This window comes from Nicotiana attenuata, chromosome 8, assembly GCF_001879085.1.
Source record: "Nicotiana attenuata strain UT chromosome 8, NIATTr2, whole genome shotgun sequence".
Classification (NCBI taxonomy): Eukaryota; Viridiplantae; Streptophyta; class Magnoliopsida; order Solanales; family Solanaceae; genus Nicotiana; species Nicotiana attenuata.
In genome coordinates, this window is record NC_031996.1 from 19,067,597 (window position 1) to 19,080,855 (window position 13,259).

The 13,259-nt window shown below is 36.1% G+C and overlaps 2 protein-coding genes across 2 annotated transcripts; one reads left to right on the forward strand and one right to left on the reverse strand.

Annotated features, from left to right (window-relative positions):
- Positions 3,455 to 4,195, reverse strand: LOC109231538. The gene is made up of 2 exons (XM_019397200.1): positions 3,646 to 4,195; positions 3,455 to 3,552 (listed from the first exon to the last, which is right to left on the reverse strand). Exons 1-2 carry the CDS (start codon positions 4,193 to 4,195, stop codon positions 3,455 to 3,457), a joined length of 648 nt encoding a protein of 215 aa, XP_019252745.1.
- Positions 10,139 to 12,285, forward strand: LOC109231018 (polyphenol oxidase E, chloroplastic-like). The gene has a single exon (XM_019396541.1). It carries the CDS (start codon positions 10,366 to 10,368, stop codon positions 12,136 to 12,138), a length of 1,773 nt encoding a protein of 590 aa, XP_019252086.1. The 5' UTR covers positions 10,139 to 10,365; the 3' UTR covers positions 12,139 to 12,285.

A 13,259-nucleotide genomic window follows, 5' to 3' on the forward strand; every position in this document is an offset into this window, starting at 1 on the left:
TTCCTTCTTAGAACCCTCTTTTACTTTTTGAGTCCCACCCACCTCTCTATTATAAGAATATGAAGAAAAAGATACGGAAACTAATGACACTGGTGGTGCACAGTGATACACTACTAGAAATTTGGCAAAAACCGATTAAGAAAAACCGACCAACTTTGGTCGGTAAAAAGACCGGCCAAAACCGACCAACTTTGGTCGGTTTTTCAAAATATTTTAATTTTTAATTTTTTTTTACGAAACCGACAAACTTTGGTCGATTTTCTTTGGCGCAAAAATGCGGGAAACTATTTTTCAGTCCTGCGAAATTTATTTTCCAAGAAAACGATCAACTTTGGTCGGTTTTTGCAATTAAAATAAATAAAAATTAATATTAAAAAAACCGACCAACTTTGATCGGTAATTTTATTTTTAAATAAAACTGACCAACTTTGGTGGGTTATTTTCAAGCAAAAATACAATTAAAGAGTATAAATAAATAAAAAGACAATCTCAAAACAAAATGCACCAATGGTCTAGTGGTAGAATAGTATCCTGCCACAGCATACACCCCGGTTCGATTCCCAGACGGTGAATCTTTTGATTACATAATTAAAATACCGACCAACTTTGGTCGGTCTTTTTTGCAATATTTTTTTTTAAATTTAATTTACCGACCAACGTTGGTCGGTAATTTCCAACCAACTTTGGTCGGTATATTAAAACGACCATCAAAATACCGTCCAAGCGTATTTGGTCGGTAATTGGCCATAACCGATCAAAGTTGGTCGATTTTTTTGGTCGGTATTTACCGGATTTCTAGTAGTGATACTTCTTAAGTATTAAAGATCAAGCATATATGATTTACCTCGTTCAAAGAAGAAAACAAAGTTAGAACACTTGCATTTAATAAAGTACTTCAATATTTATATGAATCACCGAAATAATTATGCAAAAATTCTATTCTGCTGGAAATTGATCATCGTGGGACAACTATATATATAATTCTGCTATAAAATAATGACTGTAAAGCAAATAAACTAAAGATAAGTATAGAGAGAAACTAATATATTATTCAACTTCAAACTTATGTACATAATAAACTGAAATCTCCTCTATTTATAGAAGAAAGCAAGATGCTGTGTAAACTACTACTGCAAGCTGCTGTGTAAGCTGCTACTGTACCGGATATAGATAATCTTCAACTGGGGTAATGTTTATCCATAACGGAGTATCGAAAGGATAAGCTTATTGTACCCAGTATGGGTAATCTTCTATCGAGGGTAATGTTTATCCATAACGGAGTATCGAAAGGATAAGCTTATTGTACCCGGTATGGATAATCTTCTACCGTGGGTAATGTTTATCCATAACCGAGTACCGAAGTGATAAGCTTCTCCAGGAGGCTTATTTCCACTAGAGTACTAAATAGATAAACATATTTACGGCAGAGTCCCATATGGATAAGCTTCTTCAGGAAGCTTATTTACATCGGAGTACTAAATGAACATCCATAATATAATATATTATATTATATCCACCACTATTTCAGATCGATTTAAATTAATCCCATCACTGGTAGAACTTATTAAAAGTTCCTTACTCACTTGAGCTTCAGGTTCATTGATTTCTTCAGGAATCTCAGAACTAATGAGATCTTGAGTCTCTTTAGGAAATCCCTTCATAGTATCATTTTGATCATTTGTCGATTTTATTTTTCGAGGATTTCGATCCTTAGAACCCAAAGGCCTACCACGCTTCAGGTGTGCTTTAGGTTCACTAGCTCTCATGCTAGTAGATGGTCCTACTGGGACATCAATTCGGATAGGCACATTCTCTGCAGGGATATGTGACTTAGTTATCCTTTTCAAATCAGTAAATGCGTCTGGCATTTGATTTGCTATATTTTGTAAATGGGTAATCTTCTTGACCTCCTGATTACATATAGGGGTACGTGGATCAAAGTGAGATAATGATGAAACTTTCCACATTATTTCTCTTTTGATTTCCTTTTTCTCTCCCCCTAATTGTGGGAAAATTATTTCATCACACCGACAATCTGCAAATCGAGCAGTAAATAAATCTCTTGTCAATGGTTCAAGATAGCGAAAATAGAGGGTGATTCAAACCCAAGATATATTCCTATCCTTCGGTGGTCCCATCTTACTGCGCTGTGGTGGTGCTACTGGCACATATACAGGCACATCCAAAAATTTGTAGATGGGCAATATTTGGTTAATGACCAAAAACTAATTGTGACGGAGAATATTTATTATAATGTGTCGGTATGAGACGGATAAATGATGCTGCATGCAAGATAGCATGGTCCCAAATAGTAGTGGGCGATTTTGTTTTCATAAGTAGTGGTCTTGCTATCAATTGTAGGCGTTTAATAAATGACTCTGCAAGGCCATTTTGAGTATGAACATAAGCTACAGGATGTTCAACTTTTATCCCAACTGATAGACAATAATCATCAAAAGCTTGAGATGAGAATTCTCCAGCATTATCAAGGCGAATAGCCTTTATAGGATAATCTGGGAATTGTGCCCTTAATCGAATTATTTGGGCTAATAGCTTTGCAAACGCCAGGTTGCGAGATGATAGTAGGCACACATGAGACCATCTTGAAGATGCATCTATTAAGACCATAAAATATCTAAACAGCCCACTTGGTGGGTGAATAGGTCCACATATATCCCCATGTATACGCTCTAAAAAGGCGGGGGATTCAATGCCAATCTTCATCGGTGATGGTCTAGTGATAATTTTTCCTTGATAACAAGCATCACAAGAAAATTCGTCATTTGTAAGAATCTTCAGGTTCTTTAATGGATGCCCACTCGAGTTTTCAGTAATTCGTCTCATCATTATTGATCCAGGATGGCCCAAACGGCCATGCCAAAGCACAAAAGTATTTGAATCCGTAAACTTCTGGTTTACGATAGAGTGTGCTTCAACTGTACTAATTTTTGAATAGTATAAGCCAGAAGATAAAGTTGGTAACTTTTCTACAATGCATTTCTGGCCAGAAATATTCTTTGTAATACAAAGATATTCCATGTTCATTTCATTTATTGTCTCAACATGATACCCATTTCGGCGGATATCTATAAAACTCAACAAGTTTCTTCGGGACTTGGAGGAGAACAATGCATTGTCTATAATAAGTTTTGTTCCCTTAGACAGAAATATAATGGCTCTTCCGGAGCCTTCAATCAAACTTATATTACCAGAAATTGTTGAAACATTTGCCTTTTCCTTATGCAAATAAGAAAAATATTTCCGATCCTTGAATATGGCATGAGTTGTTCCACTATCAATAACACAAATATCTTCATGATTTGTCTTTGATTCAAACACAATTTGAGAATTATCCATATTCTTCAAAATGACATAAATAAAATATATTATAAAAAAAACATCATTATCAAAGCATAACCATACTATCTATTACAAACAACAAAAATTAAAATATTTATATTTCTGCAGATTCACCACCGATTACATGACTTGTTTCTCCTTCTGGGAGTGCAAAGTAATCAGCTACATCCAAATGCATGAAGTCTAAATTATCTTCAGAAATAAAATTTGCTTCAGCATTTTTCTCTGTCTTCTTCAGGGAGGCTTGATAAAGCTCAACCAGGTGCTTTGGCGTACGACAGGTACGTGACCAGTGCCCTTTTCCTCCACATCTATAGCATGCACTTTCTGCATTTGCTGCTTGCACCGCTTCATGCTTTTGTTCCTTCCTTTTCCACTGCTGGTGGCGAGGAGGGTTCTTTGGTGCATTATTATTACCATGATTGGGATTTCTTCCCCGACCACGGCCATGACCACGACTGGGGCCACGACCTCTTCCACGTTTAGCTTGGTGGAAGTTCGTCTCATTCACTTCAGGGAATGGACAAGAACCAGTAGGTCGGCATTCATGGTTTTTCATTAATAGTCCATTATGTTGCTCGGCTATAAGAAGATGTGAGATAAGTTCAGAATACTTTTTAAATCCCATCTCTCGATATTGCTGCTGCAGGAGCATATTCGAGGCATGAAAAGTGGTGAAAGTTTTCTCCAACATATCATAATCAGTAATATTATCACCACATAATTTTAATTGGGAAATAATTCTGAACATAGCAGAATTATACTCACTGATAGATTTAAAATCTTGTAACCTTAAATGAGTCCAGTCATAACGTGCCTGTGGAAGAACGACCATCTTCAGGTGGTCATATCTATCTTTCAAATTATTCCACAGTATGACTGGATCTTTAATAGTAAGATATTCCATTTTCAGGCCCTCATCAAGGTGATGGCGTAGGAATATCATTGCTTTGGCACGGTCTTGGTTTGATGCTTGATTTTTATCCTTGATGGTGTCTGCCAGACCCATCGCATCAAGATGAATTTCAGCATCAAGCACCCAAGACATGTAGCTTTTGCCCGATATATCCAGGGCTACAAATTCAAGTTTAGAAAGATTTGACATTATATAGAAAAAGAAAGTTCGTACCTCAGATACTTTCAAAGTATTTGCTCGGGATGGTAGAGTCTCGTGCTGATAACGTGTTATAAAATAAAGACTGTAAAGTAAAGACAAGTATAGAGAGAAACTGATATATTATTCGAATTCCAAACTGATGTAAATAATGAACTGATATCTCTTCTATTTATAGAAGAAAGGAAGCTGCTGTGTAAGCTGCTACTGCAAGCTGCTGCTGTAAGCTGTTGTGTAAGCTGCTACTGTAAGCTGCTGTGTAAGCTGCTACAAGCTGCTGTGTAAGCTGTTACTGTACCAGATATGGATAATCTTATACTGAGACTAATGTTTATCCATTACCGGGTATCGAAAGGATAAGCTCATTATACCAGATATGGATAATCTTCTACCGGGGGTAATGTTTATCCACAACCGGGTATCGAAAGGATAAGCTTATTATACCCGATATAGATAATCTTCTACCGGGGGTAATGTTTATCCATAACCGGGTACCGAAGTGATAAGCTTCTTCAGGAGGCTTTTTCCAATAGAGTACTCAATAGATAAACATATTAACGGCGGAGTCCCATATGGATAAGCTTCTTCAGGAAGCTTATTTACAACGGAGTACTAAATGAACATCCACAATATAATATATTTATAACACGTCCTAATTAGAATCCAGTACTTCTAATATATGAAGTGCGGCAGAAGAAGGCAGTAGTACTGTGGCTACACTTTAAATACCTCGTAAAATGTGGCTACATTTTAAATAACATAATCAAAAGTTGCCATTTGTGGTGCCATTTCTACCGGTGAAGCCCAACTAAGAAACCCCAAACCCATCAGCCCTTTACGTAAAAATTGCACGGGGCACCTTATTTGGTCGCTCCCATTTAACCTATACCTATTTTTTTTAAAGTTTTAACTTGTACCCACTTTTTAAACAACTTCAGCCCCCTTTCTCCTCTTCCTTCTCCTCCTTCGCTTTCTTTTTCTTCTTCTTCTTCTTCTTCTTCTTCTTCTTCTTCTTCCTTGTGCTGCTGTTGGTGCTGCTATGAAACTTCAGTTCATGGGATGATTGCCATAAGTATGTTTATTAGATTATTTAAAAATAAATTATAAATAATTACTTAAGTTAGTAGACAATAATTTGTGAAAATTTCTACGTAATTATGTACTTTTCACGCTTATTGTTTCCAAAATTTATGATTTCGATATTGTTGGCAATCTGATTATTTTATAGTAGTAATACACTATGAAAGAATAAGGTAATTATTTATCTAGTATGTTAGAAAGCTTTTTCAAAAACTTCAGCTTATTTAGTGTTGAAGTTTTTACAAATGAACTAAATGACTTCAGCATCTTCTGCTGAAGTTTTTGAAAAAGCTTAATGACAAAACTAATGAATCCAGGACCAAAAAAACTTCAACTTATTTAGTGCTGAAGTTTTTACAAATGAACTAAATAACTTCAGCATCACAACACTTCAGCTACTAGAATGCTTAAGTTCAGCAATTACAAATAAAAATTTCAGCAAATAGAGAACAAAACTTCAGCACTAGAATGCTTAAGTTCAGCAATTACAAACAAAAACTTCAGCACACTTGGTTCAGCAATTTTTGCTACTTCAGGCCCGTCTACTAGAATGCTGAAGTTTGCGTGATTGTCTTTGCTACTTCAGGCCCGTATGCTGAAGTTACGCGAAAAATTAGGTACGCTTGCAATTTTTTTTGCAAAGCGGGTACAAGTTAAAACGTGACCCAAAAAGCGGGTATAGATGCAAATGTCGTGCCCTTTACGAGCAAACAAAGCCCAAAACTTGACCCCCCCCCCCCGACACCCCCCAATAAAATTACCTCCCATTAATTTATTAAAAATTTTGTGTTTGGGTGTGCAGTTGAGTGAACGCTGGTAGGTTTTCTTCTCTGTGGCTTGATAGTTGTGGGTTGGTGACATATTGAATTGGTTCAATTTGTGCTGTCTTGGCACATTTTGTGGCCCCATGCTGTAGTCCTTTTCTACTTCTTTTCAGTAAATCAAAAGTCACTATAGCTAGGATCTCCCCCATTATTTTTGTTACTTGAATTACTAGGCTAATGTATTGCGTAAAAGCTTTATAGATTCAAATATTTAAATAAAAGAGCCCCCGTGATACTAGCTAGCAGAACATATATAAACATGTTATAAATAGAATTGTATTTATGGTAAATGTCTATATTTAGAGAGATTCTAGGGTTCATTTCTTGGTGGCTAAGTCACCCTCTCCCTATAAATAGAGGGTTCTATTCTATTGTAATTCATCCCAAAATTCAATAAGAATTCTCTCCTTCTACTTTTCTCTGTAATACTCTTCTTCTTCTTTTATTATTTTATAACACGTTATCAGCACGAGACTCTAACCAATTGAGTAGAAGCTTTGGGATTGAGCATAATAATTGTCAATTATTCCATGAACTTCCTTCAAGATTAAATTCTGGATTTAAGGTAAGTATTTTACTTTATTTTTCTCTTTTAAATTCTTGAAATTCTATAATTTGATTTTATATACAAGCAAAGACAACAAAGTTTGATTACAACTCTAATGGAGTTTGTAAGAAATTATAACCACTCGAAGTGGTAAAATTTTTATATCTTGCCATGATCAAAGTCATGTATGATCGTGAGCACAAGAAGTGAAAACCCGTCCCATTGAATTTGCTCTATTCTCATTCCCTTAAGAGAATGTGATAGCAATATGTGATAAGTCTGAAAGAAGACAAAAATTTTACTATGAATGTATCAATGGATATGGACGTGGCAATAGACGAAATTATAATCGTCATCATTTGTGGTAATGAGAACAATAAGGATTCTCAAAATAATCTTTCACTCTGTGAAAAATATTTGTCATCGATTTGACATGAGATTTTGTAAAGCACATATAGATGATTATGGTTCATTCATGATGTGAATGTGACAACATCTGATTTATGAATACATATTCATTCTTCAAAGAATATGAACGTGCTAGTGGTAGTGAATATACCGCACTCACCTCTAAAAGGAGGTTTGAGATGATATAAGAAAATAATGTCATTATTATGGCATAAATGGTCATTGGTCACGTACTTATTGTATGCCAAAATATTTTGGCAATGTGATCATTTAAAGACAACGGTAATGCAAGAAACATATCTTGCATATAATTTTGACCATAACCATAATGGTATAACTTTCTCTTTAAAAGAGATATTCACCATATGGATGTTGATGAATATGTGGTAGTACCAAATGAATTGAGAGCTCTAGAAGAGCCAATTATACTATTTTGGAGAAAATTAATTATCAATAAGACGTTGTGTTGTAGTAAGTCTCAAAGAAACTTATTCAGTTTCCAAAGTATACGCGAAAGCGGTTGATTATATTGAGACTATAAATAAAGGAAAGATTTAATATCTTCTATTACTACAACTTGTAGCGGGGTAATATGTATGTGAAAAGCTACCCGCTTTATTCTCCAATTTGTACTACATAAACAAAAGAATACCACAATGAAGTGGATATTATTGATATAAAAACTCATATCACAATAAACTTGGAGTTTATTCATAATTGCACACATCATGGTGTAAACCTGAAGTTTATCAATATTGATAATTTATCCTTGGCATAATTGGTTTAGCCATGTTAATTCAAGTATGATGTGCAAAAATAAAAGAGAATTCACATGGGTAAATATTAAAGAACTAAAAAGTTCTTTACGAATTCTCTTACATTGCTTATTCTCATTAATTAATAGACCAATTAAAATTGGGATTGAATCCCATGAATGCTGGAAATATCAAAGGTGAATATGGGCCCATTCACCTGCCATGTATACCACATAAGATGCATCTATGAGATGGTTACATGTGCGATTATTATTAACCTGCAACCTGGCCGGTGTTTGCGAGGTAACTTGCTCAATAATTTAATATAGAGCATAATTTCCAGATTTTTTATTCAAGATAGTTCTTCTTGATAAGTTGGTTTACATCACAGTTGGTTTAGCAAAATGATTTATTGAGTACCTCCACTTAATAGCTAAACTATTGCTTATGAGAACAAAGTTATCTATATCAGTTTGATATACGTTATATACGAAAGTATATTATTTTCTCTCCTCACAAGTGGTTTAGGGTCAGGAACCAATTCCATCTTATTATTATTGATGTGCGGTGTATATTATGATTAACACCATAACGCACAAAGATGGGTTCTCAAAGTTGAGGAAACAAGTTAGTTTTTCTAACATGAGGGGGAGACAAGATACAACAGTTGAGAAAAAGTTACATGGAATGAATTATCATTTATACATCTAGATCCTCGAATAAAATAATATGAACTTGAAGTTCATAAAAGGATAATTCATGTGCAATTTATTGCAAAGCATGTCAGACGCATTTGCTGACCCAAAGAAAGTAACTATATTCTCATTGCAAATGCTCCTATTAAATCCTTGAAGTATTTAAATTGCTTAAAGCATATAGAATTCATGGTCATGAAGTACTACATCCTCAGTGCAATTTGTGCACAAATATATCTTGCTATAACTATATGCATGATAATATGATAGCAAGAGTTTTCACCTCTATGTGAAGATATTGAACTGACGATTCCAACAAGATCATATGAAGACAATCCATCTCTATCAAGAATGATGATTTCAAGGTGCAATATATTCATTCAAGTTAATATGGCTGATTTGTTCATCAAATCTCTATCAAAGATCTTTTGAAGATGGTGCACAAGATTGGAATGCAAATGCTTAAGGATGTGAATTGATGCTCTCATCAGGGGGAGTTAATACGCGTTGTACTCTTTTTCCCTCACAAGGTTTTGTCCCACTGGGTTTTCCTTGCAAGGTTTTTAATGAGGCAACCAAAAGGCGTATTGTTAGATATGTGTACTCTTTTTCCTTTACTAGAATTTTTTTCCCACTGGGTTCTATTTTAGTTAAGGTTTTAACGAGGCACACTATCTGTTGAATAGACATTCAAGGGGGAGTGTTATAAATAGAATTGTATTTATGGTGAATGTCTATATTTAGAGAGATTCTAGGGTTCATTGCTTGGTGGCTAAGTCACCCTCTCCCTATAAATAGAGGGTTCTATTCTATTGTAATTCATCCCAAAATTCAATAAGAATTCTCTCCCTCTACTTTTCTCTGTAATACTCTTCTTCTTCTTTTATTATTTTATAACAAAACCGCACTTGTCGCCCAATAAGTTCTAACGATATTTTTTTGTTAAATCAGTTAGTCCAAAAATATATACAATAAGTAATAAAATGGAATGTAAGGATATACTAGTATACTAAATAAGCATACAAAAGTTATTGATCAAATATAAGTAAGGTTGACTCTGGTAAGTAGAGGTGAATGGAGGATTTAAACATGAGTTCGATTTTTATATTTTTTCCACTGAACTCATTATAATCTTTAAGATTATTGGGTTAAAATATAAAATTTTAATAATTTTTCACGTATACAATTCTTAATATCAAAGTTTGTTATAAAAAAATGTTGGATTCCGTACCAATGCTTTTAAGAGGAAAACAATAAAGAGATCAAAGTTTTTGGAGGGAAGAAGTCTAGTTGGTTGCTCTTTATTGTCCACATATATAATATACATGTATTCTTTCGTTTAAAGAAGTATTCTTCAATAATTCATGGATATGTAGGGTCAGAAACGCGATAACCTTTTGTTATTGTTTCTATGCACATTTATGTTTGGTTTTTCTCGCTAGCTTTTATTACTAGCAGTACAAGATAAGACTAAGAATCAACCACGTGCTTCACGTTTATACTTTGTACCTTACCAGGCTACTTACTGATTGTGTATAAATCAAGGTTGTAACCCTTCGAACCAAAAGCACTCATCCCAGCAATGGCTTCTTCTTCTTCTTCTACTTTACCTTTATGCGCCAGTAAAACTCCCTCTTCTTCCTTCACCAACACCAACTCATCTTTCTTTGCAAAACCCTCTCAGCTTTTCCTTCATGGAAAACGTAACCAAAATTTCAAGTTCTCATGCAATGCCAACAGTGGCGAGCATGACAAAAACCTTGACGCTGTTGACAGGAGGAATGTCCTGTTGGGTTTAGGAGGGCTGTATGGCGCAGCTAATCTTGCGCCATTAGCTACTGCTGCTCCTATACCACCTCCTGATCTCAAATCTTGTAGCAAAGCCCATATAAATGACCAAGAGGAGGTTTCATACAGTTGTTGCCCCCCTATCCCAAGTGATATGGACAGCGTTCCATATTACAAGTTTCCTTCTATGCCCAAACTCCGTATTCGGCCTGCTGCTCATGCTGCTGATGAGGAGTACATTGCTAAATACCAGTTAGCCACTAGTCGAATGAGGGAACTTGACAAAGACCCATTTGACCCTCTTGGCTTCAAGCAACAAGCCAATATCCATTGTGCTTATTGCAACGGTGCTTACAAAATTGGTGGCAAAGAGTTACAAGTCCATTTCTCGTGGCTTTTTTTCCCTTTTCATAGATGGTACTTGTACTTCTATGAGAGAATCTTGGGCTCTTTAATTAATGATCCTACTTTTGGTTTGCCATATTGGAACTGGGACCATCCAAAGGGCATGCGTATACCTCCCATGTTCGATCGTGAAGGGTCTTCCCTTTACGATGCAAGACGTAACCAAAGTCACCGTAATGGAACCATAATCGATCTTGGTTATTTTGGTACCGAAGTCCAAACAACTCAACTGCAGCAGATGACTAATAACTTAACTATAATGTATCGTCAAATGATAACTAATGCTCCTTGCCCGTTGCTCTTCTTTGGTCAGCCTTACCCTCTAGGAACTGATCCCAGTCCAGGGATGGGGACTATTGAAAACATTCCTCATACTCCTGTCCACATCTGGGTTGGTAGTGGTCCTAACGAGAATAATGTGCAACACGGTGAGGATATGGGTAATTTTTACTCGGCCGGTTTAGACCCGCTTTTCTATTCCCATCACGCCAATGTGGACCGGATGTGGTCCGAGTGGAAAGCCTTAGGAGGGAAAAGAAGGGATCTCACGCACAAAGATTGGTTGAACTCGGAGTTCTTTTTCTACGATGAAAACCGCAACCCGTTCCGTGTGAAAGTCCGTGACTGTTTGGACAGTAAGAAAATGGGCTTCGATTACGCACCGATGCCAACCCCATGGCGTAATTTTAAGCCAATAAGGAAGAGCAATGCAGGGAAGGTGAATCTAAGTTCAGTTCCGCCAGCAAGCAGGGTGTTCCCACTCTCAAAGCTGGACAGAGCCATTTCATTTTCCATCGATAGGCCATCTTCGTCAAGGACTCAACAGGAGAAAAATGAACAAGAGGAGATGCTAACGTTCAACAACATTAAGTATGACGATAGCAAGTATATAAGGTTCGATGTGTTCCTCAACGTGGACAAGACTGTGAATGCGGACGAGCTTGACAAGGCGGAGTATGCGGGGAGTTACACCAGCTTGCCACATGTTCATGGAGATAATGCCTCTCATGTTACCTCTGTAACATTCCAGTTGGCCATCACTGAACTGTTGGAGGATATTGGGTTGGAAGATGAAGACACTATTGCGGTAACTGTGGTTCCAAAGACAGGTGGCGAAGAGATCTCCATTGAAGGTGTTGAGATTAAGCTTGTCGATTGTTAAATTAAACCTCGTGGATATGGTTCCAAATTATCTGAACGCAGTGTGTGCACTTTTGTTGTTAGAATCATCAGCTAGATTGCCTACTGTATTTCTAGCTGTTAATCTGGAATAAATAATGTTTTCCTTTCCTGGCAACTTTTTGTGTCATTATCATCTCTTCTTCATTTTTCTGGCCAGCTTGATTTCATTTTGGTGATGTCAAAAATCTTCAGATTGATTGCACATAATTTATAATTTACCTACCATCACTTGTTGCAATGTCGAGCCCTTTAAAGTCCCGTAAATATATTATCGAGGATAGAACATATTACAAAAAAATGATGTTGAGAAGAAATAGTTCAACAACGGGTTGAAGAAATTAGTGACCAGTTCCATTGATAAAATCTTCCAATATCTTTTAGTAATACACAAACCAGATGAAAAAACCAAGAAGAACTACAGAAAATAGTTAGATTAATTAAGTGGTTTTAATATGATAAAGGTTCTTAGCTATGGATTCAAGTGAACCTATTATTTTTCGCACAAAATAATATATATAAAAATGAAGACTTTCGGAATTTGTGGTCCTAAACAAGTCAAAAAGGGGTCCAGAGTATTTGTGTGGCTATAAAAGCTTCTCATTTAAGGGTAGAATTGTAAGTTTAAGCTAAATTGATACCAAATTTAGAAAGGGATCATTCATTTTGGAATGGACCAAAAAGGAAATAGGTTCGCATAAACTGGAACAGAGAGAGTAATATATATCATAAACCCATAATTTCATATGTATAATAAGTTCAATGTAAAAAATTTAAAGATTAAACTGTATACGGTCGGAATCAGGTATGCCCGATATCCCAGGCTCGAGGGGTCGCCTTAAGCCCGAGTTCAGGTAAGGTCGAGTTCGAGCTCGGTGGACCAGACTCGAGCTCGAAGACAGAGTGCAATGCCCAAGGATCGAAGTGCGATGACTATCGAAGCCGAGTATGCTCAACCCCGAGATAATGCCGTTACGGATTTGTAACAGAATGAGCAAGATTCCTGCCACGTCCCTAAGATCATGGCGTAAATCCCGGAATAGATTTGTACGAATCCGTACTAGGCGGTTAGAAAGCTGTCCCAATAAGATTCTTTACTGTAAA

Coding starts and splice junctions, on each gene's coding strand:
- LOC109231538 (XM_019397200.1), bottom strand. CDS start 4,195: ATGGTCGTTCTTCCACAGGCACGTTATGACTGGACTCATTTAAGGTTA. Junction 3,553..3,645: donor AGGAAAAGGGCACTGGTCAC/GTACCTGTCGTA, acceptor TTATTTCTGAAG/ATAATTTAGACTTCATGCAT.
- LOC109231018 (XM_019396541.1), top strand. CDS start 10,366: ATGGCTTCTTCTTCTTCTTCTACTTTACCTTTATGCGCCAGTAAAACT.